The sequence below is a fragment of the Nelusetta ayraudi genome, unplaced genomic scaffold (genome assembly GCF_046127955.1).
Source record: "Nelusetta ayraudi isolate G7.1 ecotype Tasmania unplaced genomic scaffold, CSIRO-AGI_Nayr_v1 ptg000003l, whole genome shotgun sequence".
In the NCBI taxonomy this organism is placed as follows: Eukaryota; Metazoa; Chordata; class Actinopteri; order Tetraodontiformes; family Monacanthidae; genus Nelusetta; species Nelusetta ayraudi.
In genome coordinates, this window is record NW_027466053.1 from 2,465,622 (window position 1) to 2,481,796 (window position 16,175).

The window sequence follows — 16,175 nt, forward strand, 5'->3', positions numbered from 1 at the left end:
CATCTGGAGTGAAGCAGCTTTGTTAGAGCGCCGATGGATTTTTCTTTTTATTCAAATTATTCAGAACAACTGAGAAAAGTTTGATCAGTTCCGTCTGACGTCTTTAATATCCTGCATCCTGGGCTTCAGTTTGCAGAACACATCTCAATAAAAACAGAGGCCTCGTCCATTTGAAAATAGTTCAGTGAGTTCCTCCGGTGGAAAAGCTTGATCCAGGACGTAAACAATGAGCCCATTATTGTCTTTTTTTGGTTTTTACAAGAGCTTTTTTTTTTTTTACGAGGAAACATCCCTTTTCTGCCAGGCTGCAGGAATTTGGGTTTTCACTCTGTCATGCAAAGAGCACACAATTACTCACACACTGAAGTCGCAAACACACAGCATGCAGGTCAGAGATTTTATTGTTTCCCCTCCCCCCTCCCTCCTCCGTCTGCCCCGCCCCCTTCCCAGCCTATCGACGATCGTTCTCATCGGTGACCTGCTTTCCAGGCATCACAGCCACCGATGACACTAATGACTCTCCTGGATTCGCCATCCTGCTGAGGGGTTTTTGTGCCCAGCTGGATCACGGCAGAGGTCAGAGGTCAAATGGATTAAGAGAATCATTTATGAAAATATGCTGTAAGCCAAGAGTACTCACTCCGGCTCCATGTGAGAACTGGACGAAGCCACTGGAAAATCAGTGTCAAAATCAGCCTGACCTGCAGAAAACGAAGAAAAACTGCTGCAGAGTTTTCTATTATTGCTCATCTGGATGTTGCCTTAGTGCTTTAAGCTAACTGGATTTCCAAGGGAAAAAACAACATGCTGATGTTTTGCAGTTAGAATCACTCACTAGATATCAAAAGTGTAAAGGTTATTAGATAGTGAGCAGAGATACTGTACACCCCACTAACTATCACAAAACCAATACATGTCTGAAGCGATTAAGAGTGAATATCAGGTTCAAATCATCATTCATTCATCTTACGAGCAAAAGCAGCACCTTTTTCACCTGGAATATGGTTATATGTTCCCCGCCAGATTGCATGTAGGGTTCAATTTGTTGTAACTGACCAATCAGCGAGAAACCTAAATTTAGCCGCCAGCTGCTTAGATTAAAATGAAAACGTGTGCATAGGGTCAACCTGCAAAATGAAGAAAAGACTGCAGCTGGTCTCAAAATACTGCAAATACTGCAGTGCTGAAGTTGCTGCCAGCTGGTAGACTGTGTGTGTGTGTGTGTGTGTGTGTGTGTGTGTGTGTCAGCGTGGATGCTGACATCAGTCTGATCACAACTAGATGTCGTCATTAGAAATGCAAAGAACTGAAGACGCTGAAGGAATTTCTCTTGGCTGCTGATTGGCCCTGGACACAATTAACTTCTTAACCAACCTTTGCGCTGATGCTAACTGACTCCACTCCCAGTGAGGAGATCTGATTGGACGGCTTTTGAATGAAATGAATTGTTTGTCAAAGTACCATCCTGTGTTTCTTTTCTCCCTTTGCCAAGCGAAGAAAAAAATGACTGCTGATTAAGAGCAGGGTAGTTTCCCTCGGGTGAAAATGGATTCCATTGTGCATCAAATCATATTTGTCAGCCTCTGAATGGAAATGAATTGGTGAAAAAAAAAACAACTAAATAAAACAAGATCTGCTGCTGAGTGGACAAGCTTGTGAGAATCAGTCAGCAGATCAGAGCTAGCGCAGAAAGTGATGTAGGTCAGCAGAGCACCGCCACAGATGGGTACGAGTGTGTGTGTGTGTGTGTGTGTGTGTGTGTGTGTGTGTGTGTGTGTGTGTGTGTGTGTGAGAGAGAGAGAGAGTAAGAGAGAGGGAGGGAGAGAGAGAGAGCGAGTCTCTGATGACACAGAACACAAATCAAACCTGTTTTAATAACGCAGAGGGTGAAAGTTCATATGTATATATGTTATATGTATAAGGACCTCCACTGGACCAGTTCAGAAAGATCCTCCCCTCTGTCTTGAACCCTGACAAGACTTTTCGATGCTGCCGTCGCCTCCTGTTGCCTTTGACGGCGCCAGCGTCATAAATCGCCTCCTGCGTTGGAGTCACAGGAGCGTCAGGACCATATTGGGAGAAACACGAGAGGAACTCCGAGTGTGTGTGTGTGTGTGTGTGTGTGTGTGTTTTTGCTGTGTGTGTGTGTTAAACAGCGGAGAGTGTTTCTATTCCTCGTGTTTGCAGAATTAGAGGAGGACGAAGAGAAGGGGACGGAGCGGCAATGTACGTGCAGTGCAGGAGGGAAGGACGAGCCGTGAACAAGAAATAGAAGAAGGATAGAAAACGGAGAGAGAGAGAAAGAGAAAGAGAGAGGGAGTGAGCGAGTGAGAGGATGAGAGAGGGAGAGAGATTGGGAGTGAGTCAGAACCCTCAGATGCTGGCCAGCATGGAAATGTCTCAGGCCCGCCAGCCCCTTTAATATTGTGTTTATGTGAGTGTGCGTGTGCGCGCGCGTGTCCTGCCGCTACTGCGTGTGTGTGTGTGTGTGTGTGGGTGCGCGCAGATGTGCGTGTGCAGCTTGATGTAATTAAGGGAAGTTCGAAGCAGCAACAGCAGTTTGTGTTGTGTTGTGCTCCTTTAGAAACCATAACTATACCATAGCAACACACACACACACACACACACACACACACACACACACACACACACACACACACACACACACACACACACAGGATTACGGGTGTATTAGGGATCACACCCCCAGTCAAAGAGCGAGTGGTCGTGGAATCAGGCCAGAGGTCAAACACAGCAGAGATTTACAGCAGTGAGGAGAGTCGGGACAAAAGACACGTAAACACACACACACACACACACACACACACACACACATATCAGAGCGCGCTTTAACTGACGCACACACGCATATTGCCCAACGTCTTTACACATTCGACTGTTTTGACACAAGTGTGCTGTGTCCTCTCGCTGCGGGCTGATTGTGTTTCCACACAACACAGAACACAACACACACGCAGGCAACAATGGTGACACACGAGGTAACGTCAGGTCCTCGGCACCTCGTCCAGGGTTGTGTTTCTTTCCGACCGAAGGCCCAATAAAACTGCTCCATTTGAAACACCCAGCAACTAGCAGTTTCAGTTATGTGTTGCATCTAGCTTAGCGTTAGCTCATGGCTGATTTTCCCCCAGATGATCTCGTTCGTGGCTCCTCGCGTTGCGATGATCTTTCAACTGTGGATGCCCACACAGATCGCACGCAATGTGTTGCTTGGATGGTTAAAGTTTTTTGTTTTGCTTTTTCGCGGCAGCGGTGAAATTAAGCCTTTTGATTTTTGAGAGAGAGAGAATTCCCTCCACTTTTGATTGACGCTGCAGCCTCCTCGCTAATCTCTCCAGCAGCGGCAGGAAACTCAATAAAACGCAACTCAATGTTTCTCCAAACCTTTTTTTTTTTTTTTTTTTTTTTGCTCTTGTGCTCTTGATTTTCCAAAGTCAGAAACAGCACAACGTCCTGTGAGCATGTTCTTTTTTTTTTTTTTTTTAAATCACTCCCATCATCACTCCCCACCATCACGTGTTCAAGTCCATCCTCGTCAGTCAGACTGAATGGTCGCCTGATTGGACGGGAGGTCCCACCTCCCACCGAGGTGACTAACAAGGTTATCATGGTCCCATCTGCGTGAGGGGAAGTTGATAATGCAGTGAGGCGCTCTTAAGCTGGTTTGGTTTAGATCTGATGGAAGACGAGGAGCCTCTGACCTAAAATGGTGCGACTGACTGATGACGTGTTGAAGTGTTTGTTGGCTCCGCTTGGCCTCCGCTTCCTTCACTCGTCTGGTTTATGAGTTGGTTTTTTTCTTGTCTGATGTTGTTTGGGAGACGATGGAGACGCAGCTGTGAACTCTGCAGCTCGTTCCATTTTTTTTCATCTGCGCCTCTCACGTTCCCAATGGGCAGCAGTGGTGAATGCCTGAGGGCAGCGGGATTGGTGCAAAGGGTCGACCCCTCGGACCAATCAAAGACCTCGAACAGAGGAGACGTGATTGCTCTGCTTTGTTCGTGCCCGATCACGTTGCAATTTTTTTAAAGGGTCGTCCTCTCTCGAACTGTCTTCTCTTTGATATCCCCCTCAGTGGACATTTGATTTGGTGTGCTTGGTGAGGGGGAGAAGTCGTCTGTGGGCAGACTTTAGCTCCAGCTCAAGCAGGAAGTTGTGAAGCATTGAGTTGGTGAAATGTCGGAATAGATTTTGTGGGTCTCTTGAGTTTTATGACGTAGCTATGATGCTGTTTGTGCAAAAAACAAACAAACAATAATCTAAAAAAAAAAAAAAAAAAACCCATCCAGTTCACTTAATTAATTTGGCTGTTATTCACAGTTGTGGGGTGAAATCATCCAGTCAATTCCCTGAAGGCGGCGCTGTTGAAGTCACACAGCTGCTTTTCATTATCTCATTAAGCCAGGCGCCAGTTTTTTTTTATTTTCTTTTTTTTACTCTCGCTGAGAAAATAAATTTCTCTCTCTCGCACTTTCACCCTTCACTTTATCGTCACCCTTCATTAAATTTCCAATAAAGTGCTTGTGGAATCGGATGAGATCAGAGTCTCGCCCCCCCCCCCCCTCGTTTTCATAGTCTGTGCTTTTAGAATCCAGTCCAGTCTTTAATCCGGCAACCCGGCGGCATCGCTCCCGGTAATGAGTCCGCTGAACCTTTGTGCTCTCTGCTGTTTCTGCTATACAAATATTCATTCATTCATTCATTCATTCATTCATCTTCTATACCCGCTTATTCCTATTCAGGGTCACGGGGGTCTGCTGGAGCCTCTCCCAGCTGTCTTAGGGCGAAGGCAGGGTGACACCCTGGACAAGTCGCCAGTTCATCGCAGGGCCACATAGAGACAAACAACCATTCACACTCACATGCACACCTACGGACAATTTAGAGTGTTCAATTGACCTCACATGCATGTTCTTGGACTGTGGGAGGAAGCCGGAGAACCCGGAGAGAACCCACGCTGCTATACAAATAAATTCATAAAAACCATTTGGTTTCAGAAGAAATTGTTTAGAAATAGTGTTTTTTGAATGCCTGCGGAGGATTCATGCTAAAATATTCAGCCAACACAACTCGCTTCGTCCTCTGCTGTTGGCCGGCAGCGACCTTCTTTCTGATTTGTACACCACGAAAAAAAACAAAAAAAACACACTTTTCAACGCCTTTCCACCTTTCGCTTGGTTGGTTTTGCACAGTTTAGCCATCAAAAACTCAACAGTCAAAGTTTAGGGAGAAAAGGGGCAGATTGCGATATTTTTTTCCAGATCATTTCACATTATTTTTTTTTTCTCACTTTGTTGAATCTTTAAATGGCGACACGGTGGCGCAGTGGTTAGCGCTGCCGCCTCACAGCAAGAAGGTCGTGGGTTAGATTCCGGGGGCCCAGGCCTGGGACCTTTCTGTGTGGAGTTTGCATGTTCTCCCTTTGTCTGCGTGGGTTCTCTCCGGGTTCTCCGGCTTCCTCCCACAGTCCAAAAACATGCATGTGAGGTCAATTGAACACTCTAAATTGTCCGTAGGTGTGCATGCGAGTGTGAATGGTTCTCTGTCTCTATGTGGCCCTGCGATGAACTGGCGACTTGTCCAGGGTGCCACCCTGCCTTCACCCTAAGACAGCTGGGAGAGGCTCCAGCAGACCCCCGTGACCCTGAATAGGAATAAGCGGGTATAGAAGATGGATGAATGAATGAATCTTTAGATTTGATAGTCGTAGTCGTCAACTGTGTCATGATGGAATCATTTCAAGTAATCCCTTTAAGCAAATATTTAGTCATGAGTTATGAGCAGGAGGCGTGACTTGATGCTAAAACGCCTGCTAACCTCTGCTAGCCGATGGGAAAACACGATTCGCCGAGAGCGGCACAACCTCTGGAGATGAAATGTTGCCATTTCGATGAAAATAAGAAGACACCTCGGTGCTCTCTCAGAACCAAGTTCTGTTTTGTTTTTGATTTTTTTAAAGCCTGGTGCAGCTCATGATGCCACCATCAGCTGCGTCAGTTCTCAAATGCCTCGTTACTGTGGGCAGAACCGGCATTCGCTTTGCTTTGAGGAACAACTAAAGATGGGGGGGGGGGGGGGGGGGGTGAAAAAAGGAGGAACAAAAGGACCAGAAGCAGCCTCGGGACCTCCGAGGGCATTCCACGAAATTATATAACAACCATATAATACGGCACTAAATCCAGCGCCATGCTACAAGTTAGCTCCAAGGCAGTAGGGTAATAACATGGGACCAGCGGCTTCAGCATCCAGTGAGCTAAGAACGTGTTGGTGTAAAGTATAGAATGGCTTTAGTCAGGTAAAGACTTTGGAGGATTGTGAAGCTCGCAGGATCCCAATAATTTATGGAGGGAGTTTAAAAGCAGGTGGACACAGGACCGTGTGTGACCATGTGTTGGAAAAATCCTTCAGCCGTCAGCCACCAAGCTGATGATGATGATGATGATGATGATGATGATGATGATGATGATGATGATGATGATGATGATGATGATGATGATGATGATGTTGCCCTTTGTGATATCACTCTTTCCATCACGACTGGGGAGAATAAATATTTGTCATCAGCGGTTCAACATTTTAGAGCTTTTAAGATCCTTTTATTTTTATTTTTTAATTCAGCCTGGTAATGTTGGATATCCACCACCTTGTCCTCTTCAGAGGTCACTGTTCGGTGCTTTTGATAAGAACCATGGTGCTCTTCTGCTCTTCTTTTTTTTTTAAACCCTGCTGGTAGAGCGACTGTTTTTTTTGCTGCTTCTCCTCAGATTTTTTTTTTTTTTTTACGATTCCAAGAGAGAGCAGAGTTGTGATTCTGCCTCTGGGCTCTCAGTGAAGTGCAGCGAGGAGGCTGAGGAGGTGAGGATGGCAAAGAGTTCCTCCTCCTCTCCTCCTCCTCCTCCTCCTCCTCCTCCTCCGTCCCACCCTGACGTGAACTTACATAAACCTCCTTTGTGCGAAAGCGGCCACCATCGTCACATGGTCTAGACCTCAGGTTGTGTGTCTTCTTTTTGCGTCTCCATGTGTGTGCTCTGTGATGCACAGTGCATCACAGTGTGTGTGTGTGTGTGTGTGTGTGTGTGTGTGTGTGTGTGTGTGTGTGTGAAATGGAAAATGCCTCTGGCTTGTGTTTACTCATTCAACTTCTGTTTTCTGAGCAGCCAACTGAAAACGCGACAGCGTCGGCTGACACACACCTGCAGCTTGTTCGCTCGCGCTAACACGAAAAGTGCTTTCTTGCCGAACACAAAGCATGAAAAGGAAATTACAGAGTTCGCGGAGGTTCATCGATAAATGTTTGACAACCGACTGTTACTCGGTGTAACAACAAACGCCATACATTCATATAAAATGTGATCACATGAATACATTTCCTGAACACAGTGCCCCCTGGTGGCTGGTTGTACTTTAGTTCATTTCTGTCATTTTGGTAAAGTATAAAGAGAAAAATCACCTCTCCCCCAGTAATTTAAAGTCTTTGATGGTGCCATATTCTACCCGAAGATTGTTTTCCTTTTATCTAAAAAAAAACCCCAAACTGTCTTGATTCCCAGAGAGCAGCATATTTAGCCCTCTGTTTACAGCCTTCTGCTAAATCTGATGATTTGTTGGCAGTCTTTTCCCAGTTTACCCAGTTAACCATGTCTCTGTCCTTCTTCTCCTTCCCCCTCCTCCAGATGCAACGTCCAGGACTACATCTGGCACAAGGGCGCCCGCTGCGAGTCGGTGGTGACAGAGTTCCAGGTGATGTGCCTGGCAGTAGGCGCCTCGGCGCTGGTGTTCCTGCTGCTCTTCATGATCGTCGTCTGCTTTGCCAAGAAGCTCCATGTGCTCAAGACGGAGAACAAGAAGCTGCGCAAGCGAAGGTGAGGCTCCACCCCCCCACCCCCAGGGCTCCCAGGGAGTCCGAGACCCTTCCGGAACTCTGCCGCGTCTCCTTCCAACCTCTTTAGCGACTCTCTCAACCTCTCAGAGGACACGGAGGATTCCTGTTCCCCCGGCGAGGAAACTCCTCCTCCATCAGTCGGTGGTTTCAGCGTGCAGGGCGTGTCCTGCAGGCTCCACCCCTCAAAGAGCTCAGCGTGTATTTGGCGAGCTGTAACAGATCAATCACGTAAAGAAAGAAAGAAAGAAATAAGAAGAAGAGAAAAGAGTCTTTATTGCCTTTTTTTTCTCCGGGAGGCATCGAGGGTACTGCAGCAGATTTATCTCCAACCACTGATTAACCACCTCACCACTGGCAAAGAGTTGGACTGAGTGCGAAATTAAAATCAATGCCTCAACTTAAGAACGGCGTCAGCAGCCGTCGCTTTAGTGGCTTGGCTAAAAAGAATTTTACCCAGAGGTTGGACGTGTCGTCCTCAGCTGCTGAAATAACGTTAGAAGTGCAAAAAAAGCAACATCAGCATCAACAAGTATCCTCAGCTGACATAACATGTCATGCAAAGTTAGCCATTAGCAGTTTAGCTTTAACAGAAACTCAGTATTTTCTGTGTATCTTTTTGTGAAGAGCGGGTTGATGAACATCACACAGTGGTTGTGATGACGCCCCTGTGCCCCTATAGTTCCAAAAGGCATTCTGGGAGATTTCCAGGAAAATTCATACAATCTGAAAATGTTGCGAGGCCGTCTGAGATTTTGTCAAACTTTACGTCATCTGAATCTGCAGCTCGGCGATCTGATGCGTGGAAAGGTCAATGCCAATCAGAACACATTAACACTCACACAGATCTAATTAAGAGCCTTCTCTGTGTGCGTATGTGTGTGTGTGTGTGTGTATGTATGTGTGTGTGTGTGTGTGTGTGTGTGTGTGTGTGTGTCTGTGGGTGTGTGAGTGTGTTAAATATTTAATGCACGCTCAATATTGATAGACTCAGCGGGGAAAAGCATTTAAAGGTGCCTGCATTTGAGCGGCAGTGATAGTTTGGAACAGAAGGAGGCGCTAGCAGCCACGGCTAGTAGCATTGCGTAGCAGCTCGCCAAATCGCACGGCCAAATCGCACAGCGAACAGGTTCTATTTTTAGCTCAGCGACTTAGATGCGATGGGGGGGGGGCGGGGGGGGGGGGTTGTCATGCTTGCCATGGTGGAGAAGATTATGGCGGGTGGTGATGATGGTTGGTGATGATGTTGGCGATGATGGTGGCGGTGGGGACGAGCAGCGGCAGCAGCGGCGCTAGCTAGCGTAAATTCTCTGGAGAAAAAAAGGGAAAAGACGGGTGATGTCATCGGATCCAGCTGAAAGTAGGGCAGTCTGAACAGGAATGGGGGGGGCTGACCTACATACAGCTGTGCGACCTGAGGGGTGTGTGTGTGTGTGTGTGTGTGTGTGTGTGTGTGTGTGTGTGTGTGCAGAGCGGCAGGGTGCAGCATAAAAAAGAGACAACACAGCCTCATCAAGTGGTCGGTGTGAGGAAATCAATGAGAGGAGCGAGGTGGATGAAGAGCGAGGGGTGGAGAGGGAAGGGGTGGAGAGGGAAGGGGTGTGAGGGAGGGAGGAGGTGGGAGGGGGAAGAAAGGAGGGCAGGATCAGAGGAGGAGAGGAGAAGAGAAAGACACTGTCACAGGAGGAGGAGGAGGAGAAGAGAGGACGGTCAGGGAGGAAGAGGTGTGTGTGTGTGTGTGTGTGTGTGTGTGTGTGTGTGTGCGTGCGTGCGTGCATATGCGTGCGTGCGCAAGACTCCCTACTCCCCCCCCGCCCCCCCCCATCTACGCTGCTCCGTCTCTCTGCAGCAGTTGAGCTCAGACCCGGCAGTCCGAGACAAAGAGGAAGCAGGTGGGGGCGGAGACAGGAAGCAGGAAGTGACTCTGTCAGGCTGAGACGGCTGTCAGTCAGCTGTTAAAAGCCCTGCAGATGAGCTGAAGCTCTGCAGTCGGTCAGAGGGGAAGGAGACGAGGCTAAAAACAGTGGACACCTGAAGGCAGCATGGTCGGCTGGGCTGCATTTTGTTTTGTTTGGTCGGCTCCATTGTGAAAAATGTGTGGGAAAAGTTTGTTGCATCCCAGCTGAAGAGTGTTTGTATTTTGTGTGTCTGTGTGTGTGTGTGTGTGTGTGTGTGTGTGTGTGTGTGTGTGTGTGTGTGTGTGTGTGTGTGTGTGTGTTTTTTTTCTATCTGTTTGTCGGGTGACAAACGAGAAGAAGTGAAGCTGCTGTTGTAACTAATGCTGCTGTCTTGCTTCTCTCTCCCCCTGCCCCCCCCTCCCTCACCCTCTCTCTGTTCCTCCTCCCCTCCCTCGCCCTCCCCCCATCTCCTCCCCCCTCCTCCTCCTCTCCTCCCTCCTCCTTCCCTCCCTCGCCCTTCTCCTCCTCTCCTCCCTCCTCCTCCCCTCCCTCGCCCTTCTCCTCCTCTCCTCCCTCCTCCTCCCCTCCCTCGCCCTTCTCCTCCTCTCCTCTCTTCCCCTCCCTCCTCCCTCCCCCTCCCCTCCTCCCTCCTCCTCCCCCCATCTCCTCTCTTCCCCTCCCCCTCCTCCTCCCCTCCCTCGCCCTTCCCCCCATCTCCTCTCTTCCCCTCCCTCCTCCTCCCCTCCCCCTCCTCCTCCCCTCCCTCGCCCTCCTCCTCCTCTCCTCTCTTCCCCTCCCCCCCCCTCTCTCTGATGTGATCTCTGTGCTAAACTTCTCCCTGTCTTGCTCCTCCCGCTCTCTTCCATTTTTCTGTCCACTCATGTTGCTTCCTCCCTCACCTCATCCCGCCTTCCCCCTTCCCACCTCTCCATCCTCCTCATCACACCTCCATTCTCTTCATCCGCTGCACGTGTCCAACCACCCCCCCCCCCCCTCCCCCCTCCTGCTGTCACCCAGCAGTAAGTACCGGCCTTCCTCGGAGCAGCACAATGATAATTTCTCGCTGTCCACCATCGCTGAGGGCTCCCACCCAAATGTAAGGAAACTGTGCGACACCCCTCCTAACGTCCCTCATGCCCGTGCATTGGCTTACTATGATAACATTATCTGTCAGGTAACGTGGTTCTTGCCTCTCTCTCTTTCCCTCTCTCTCTTGCTCCCCCACTCCCCCTTCCTTTTATATTTCCCTGCACCTCCCCTCCCAACCTAAAAAAAAAATACCCCTCCTGCCCCGCCCCGCCCCGTCCTACCCCCTTGTGCTTCCCTAATGCATGGGCATGAGTATTCTCCGATTCTCTGAGGTGCGCAGTGCCGAGGAGTGGGGGCGGCTGAGGTTGCAGCGGGGATGGCATGCCGGGGCTTTTATACTTTCGACCGGAGGGGAAGAAAAGAAATTTTAAAAAAAGCAATGATAAACATTGGTTAAAGCTGCATTCAGACCAGATCCAGCAGCAGTCGCCAAGACTCCAGCCACCACTTACATCATCCTTATCCAAAATAAAAGCATAAGTGCACAGCTCACCTTTAATTTATTTATTTGGTCTATCACACCACTCCTTAAGAGACTGGTTTAGACTTTTGTTTTTTAAAGACCTGTACAGGAGCTGCTGACTTGTGCCATGTTGCACCGTGCAACTCCTTGACTCCTTTATTTTCTTTGTTCTCACTGATTTAACTCCACTGGATTATTGCCCATGAATCCTGTTTTGAATTTGTCTGGAAAACAGACAGCATTTGTAACAGAGGAAGCCATTTTGTTCCATGGAACCACCAGTGAACAACCAATTTAACTCCCCACAGCTTTTATTCACGTCTTTCCATATATCTATCATATATTTTTAGGACTTATTTAGATGAGGAATTATAAAGACTCATGTGGAACTTTCTTTTTTTTTTACTAAATCACCTCAGGGAAAAGGGTGGAAGGCAGGCTAGCCAAGCAAACTAGCTAAGCTAGCTATCTTAGCATACACCGGTTCTCATCAATCATCACATTTATTAGAATGTTCAGAACAATTTATGTCTACAAAGGAAGTTTGGTAAATAAAATTTGTCTTGGATTTGGTCTGAACTGCACTTTGACCTTTGACTCCAATTGGCTTGGTAAAAACAACAAAAATCCCCACAATCCCCTGCTGCAACCCCTCACAGACCTCCCTCTGACTTACTCTGTACTTACTCTGTCTATCCGATCACCTCTGGCATCGGTGTTTTCACTGCATTCCTGCTCTGTTGCTAACATGTGCCACCTGCTGGCCATGTTAGCCTACGCAGCTTTGCTTTGCTCTATGTTTACCGCCTTATACTGTATGTAGGACAACAACAGAACTGTCTGATGTATATTTGTTTATCCTGAAAATTGGGCAGGGCTGTGAAAGAGTGGGTGACAATTATTAGTTAGAAATGTTTTTTGTTGTGTTGGGGGGTGGTCACAAACAGGTAAGCTAAAGTGTGTATGTGTGTGTGTGTGTGTGTGTGTGTGTGTGTGTGTGTGTGTGTGTGTGTGTGTGTGTGTGGGCAGGGGGCGGGGGGGTTGGCAAATAGATTCAGGATAAACATCTGCGATGCAACGCCTGGCTTGATACCTGCAGATGTCACTGGAGATCTGAAAGGTGTCTCACTAACTGAAAGCATGGGCAGCTAGTCACGACAGTGCTAACGTAGCAGCATGGCTAGTTCTACGACCACAGCCAAGATGTTTTTATTTTGGTTTGATGACCTTTGTCTTTGTTCTGCTTTCGGACGTGATGCCAGCTTCTAACAACCACCACGTCTGTCTACTTCTAAAGCTACACTGCAACTAATAACCCAGGTTTTGCAACATGCCAGCGCTAGCACAGGTGCTAAACACACCTCATTCAAGTAGATGAGTGTCTCATTATAAACCTCAAACCCCCAAACCTCTCCTCTCATAATGTCCCCTGAAGACAAACAGAAACATCAACTGTACATTTCTAACTTCATTTTTCAAACACTGAACTGACCCCACCTGTATGCCCCGCCACACCCCCCTGTACGCCACAGCCCCCAAATATCCAATCACACGATGGGTTGACTAGTACTTGTGGTGAATGCGAGTATCAACGTAGCCTTGAAAGCCGCCTTGGAACGGCTCACTCCCTAGTGACTGGCTAGCCATTCCCTGTTAGTGCTAGATGCCTCGCCCACACCATGACAAGCAGAGTTGAGAAGTAGAAAGTCATGAGAATATGCAAGTTGCTATTTTTCGTTCTTGTTGTGTTTGTTACCACGCCAGTAACACAAAAAGATGAGATGAAAAAGACCTGAAAACTTCAGTTCTTCACGTTAAGTTAACATTTTCCTGGTGTCCACAGATTTCCAAGTACTAACCAACCCACGTTTTGGTTTTAATCCATCAAATGTCCCAGCCTCGTGCAAAAACTACCCCTACTACTCCTCGACCAACTTCCGCCAAACCAAATATAACCAACATATTTCAAAACATCTTTCCCCTGACTAATAAAGTTCCAAAACTTTGATTCCCCTTCAAACCAGCGGCCCAGAGTCCTGACGCTGCTGGATCTTCCATTGACAGTCACCAGAACCAGATTATGTGTCACTGTTAGCAGAATAAAAGAGGGGTGTTTTTTCCTGCTAGCCGGCTAGGGAGTATCCGCTGTCTGGATCTGCGTAACCAACACTCGATCTCCTTCTTCCGTCTTTATCTGTCTGCGTCTCCTCCGTTCTGTCCTCTGCTGGATCTGTCGCTCCTCCTTCCTCTCCCCGTCCTCTCTCTCTCTCTCTGAGGACGGCTGAAATGGTTTTTCTGTGAAGGAGTATAACCCTGTTGCCCCGCCTCCTCCACCTCCTCCCCCCTCCCAACTAGAAAACCATGAGCAGATACACCTGGGAGTGTAAGGCCAAAGAGGAGTCCGACTGTGAGGTAAGACCTGACCCCCAAATGTCAGACGGTCCCGTCCCCTTTTTTATTCCACCTCTCCAAAAACAGCACTCTCATCGTTTCTGTGGCCCTGTCAATCATCTCCTCTCTCAGCTCTCAGTGATTTAGTCAGAGTCTTAGCCCCGCCCACCAAGTCAAAAGACATTAAATGTCACTAAAGTGCACCTAATTACACCCTTTAGAAACAATAGATAGACCTGAGCCTTCAACACACCACGTGAATAAAAAGATAAAAAAGATATTATGAACAACTGCTGTCCTACTGCTGTGTTCCGCTGAGTCTGAGTCACACAAATGAATCACAATCACAAGTTAATTAGTATTCAATAACATCACCATTTCATTTACGCCAACATTTAGAGAGAGCGGCTAACGAGCTAGCTGCTAGTTCTAACGTTTTTTTCAGTTTTTAAAAGATATTCAGAAAGATAGAACCTACCCCTGGCGCTAAAGATTTAGCATGTAACCCGAGCTCAGAGGATCAAGTCTTTAGCACGCCACACAGCTGCCACACAGCCGCCACACAGCCGCCACAACATGCACATGAAACAGCTGCAAACAAAACAATATTTACCGGGAGCAACGAGTCTGTTGGCACACAACGCACACCAACCGCTGACACAAACACTCGCAGACAACGTAGGAACACACAAGGCTTTTCTTCATCATCGAACGCTGATTCTTCGGCTAAAAGTTTAAAAAAAAAAAGAGCGAAACATAAAGCTGAAGAAGAAAACAGGTGTTGACGGACAGAAAGTTTGCCCAGTCGCCCTCGAGGTCTGACTTGAAGTGGCCTTTGCATCGGCAAACATTTTTGGGAAACATTTCCAATGGATTTGGGAAGCATTGCTAAGCTAGCTAAAAGCTAATTACAAGTTTTAGCTAATGCCAGTAATTGACTGGTCAACAGTCAGACACACAGACTCCAGCAAGTGTCCATGTGCCTCCATCACCATTGCCATCATCAGACCCCTGTTTATCTCTGTTCCCGCTACCCCACCCGCCCCCAAAACAACACCCACTCTAAAGTCCTCATGGCCCCCTCCCCCCCACAAGCACTACTCAACCACACCCCCTGTCCCCTCACCCACACCTCTTCCAACCATAAACAGCTAAGTGAAAAAAAAAATAAAAAAATCCAACAACAACATATAAAACAAAACAAACCAACAAACAAACCACACTGCCCTCCTCCCCTCCCCCGAAACATTTTCCAGTTTCACGCTGATGGGAGGACAGAGGGGCCCTACCCCGTAACCATGGAAGTGACGTATCCACACGTCCTGCCCGAAGTTACAATCTAGGCCGACCGCCAGCCGGTAAATGTTCTCACTGCTCTTCTATCCAATCACAGCGCTCCAAAACACTCTGTCTGCCTGGGTGTGTGTGTGTGTGTGTGTGTGTGTGTGTGTGTGTGTGTGTGTAGGAGCGATGATGCCCCGATGTCAAACGGGATAAAAGGCTGGAAAACAGACCCTCAAATGGACCTGACGATCAATAATCCCCCCCCACTCCCCACCCCCTCCCTCGCCCACCGCCCACCTCAGTCTCTCCCCCTCTCTGACCTTAATTAATTCCCATTGAATTAAATTAAAACCTTTTAAAACAGAATGTTTTCTCCTGGCCCCGCCCCCCTACCCTAAACTGCCACTCTGGGCATGAGTGTGTGCGTGTGAGAGAGAGAGAGCGTAAGCAGTGTTTTGTGTGTTGTGTTACGATAAATTGATGGGGGGAGGGAGAGGGGGGAGGTGGAGAAGGGGGAGGAGCCCAGAGACGTGCTGCCATGAGCCACGGAGGGAGGGAAAGAGGGGAAGGGCCGCAGTTTCGCATGGTGACGTGCATGTGCATCCCGGGGCGGGGGTTGGGGGGGGAGAGGGGGTGTTAGCCAGGTGCAGCCATAGTGGGTGGGGGTGGGCGTGGCTAAGGCGGTAGCGTCTCTGCTCTCTGACCTCGCTGCACTGAATGCCACCAGCCTGCTGAGCATGACGGCCAATGAGGACGGCTGCTGGCCGACACCGGCGCTTGGTGCTTCGCTGCATTTTGCAAAAAAATAGAAATAAAAAAAAGTCAAGAATATTGTCAGGTTGCCAGGTTTTAGATGCCAGAACAGCTGAAAAAAAAACCTAAAGGTGTGACTGTGAAGAAGTGGAAACACGGCGGCAGCAGCGGTGCGTTCCAATGTTAAGTTTAACGTTAACGTTTAAGTTTACTGCTTGTGTTGTCTCATTCCTTTCTACAGTGTCCACCAGGCTCAGCTAGCATTAGCCATTAGCGTATTGTTACTCGCTGAAAACTCGCAACTTGTGTTTTCGAGGCAAACCGAGCGCACCGTCTCCGTCCCTGTTTGCCCCCCAGTTTCAGCTTGCTTCACGTAGGAAAGGCAAAAAAAAAAAAA

The 16,175-nt window shown here is 48.1% G+C and overlaps 1 protein-coding gene across 20 annotated transcripts in view; it reads left to right on the forward strand.

Moving 5' to 3' along the window:
- Positions 1 to 16,175, forward strand: part of cspg5a (chondroitin sulfate proteoglycan 5a) — a 30,665-nt gene that overhangs the window by 14,054 nt on the left and 436 nt on the right. For 2 of the 20 annotated variants that reach the window (XM_076029591.1, XM_076029601.1), the window contains exons 3-6: positions 7,695 to 7,883; positions 10,816 to 10,972; positions 13,706 to 13,762; positions 14,998 to 15,099. In XM_076029591.1, the coding sequence (XP_075885706.1) occupies positions 7,695 to 7,883; positions 10,816 to 10,972; positions 13,706 to 13,762; positions 14,998 to 15,084 (490 nt within the window). In that variant the 3' untranslated portion in view covers positions 15,085 to 15,099. Of the gene's footprint in view, positions 1 to 7,694; positions 7,884 to 10,815; positions 10,973 to 11,140; positions 11,160 to 13,705; positions 13,763 to 14,997; positions 15,100 to 16,175 lie in introns of all 20 variants that reach the window. The other 18 variants (XM_076029522.1, XM_076029541.1, XM_076029664.1 and 15 more) reach the window with 11 other exon arrangements.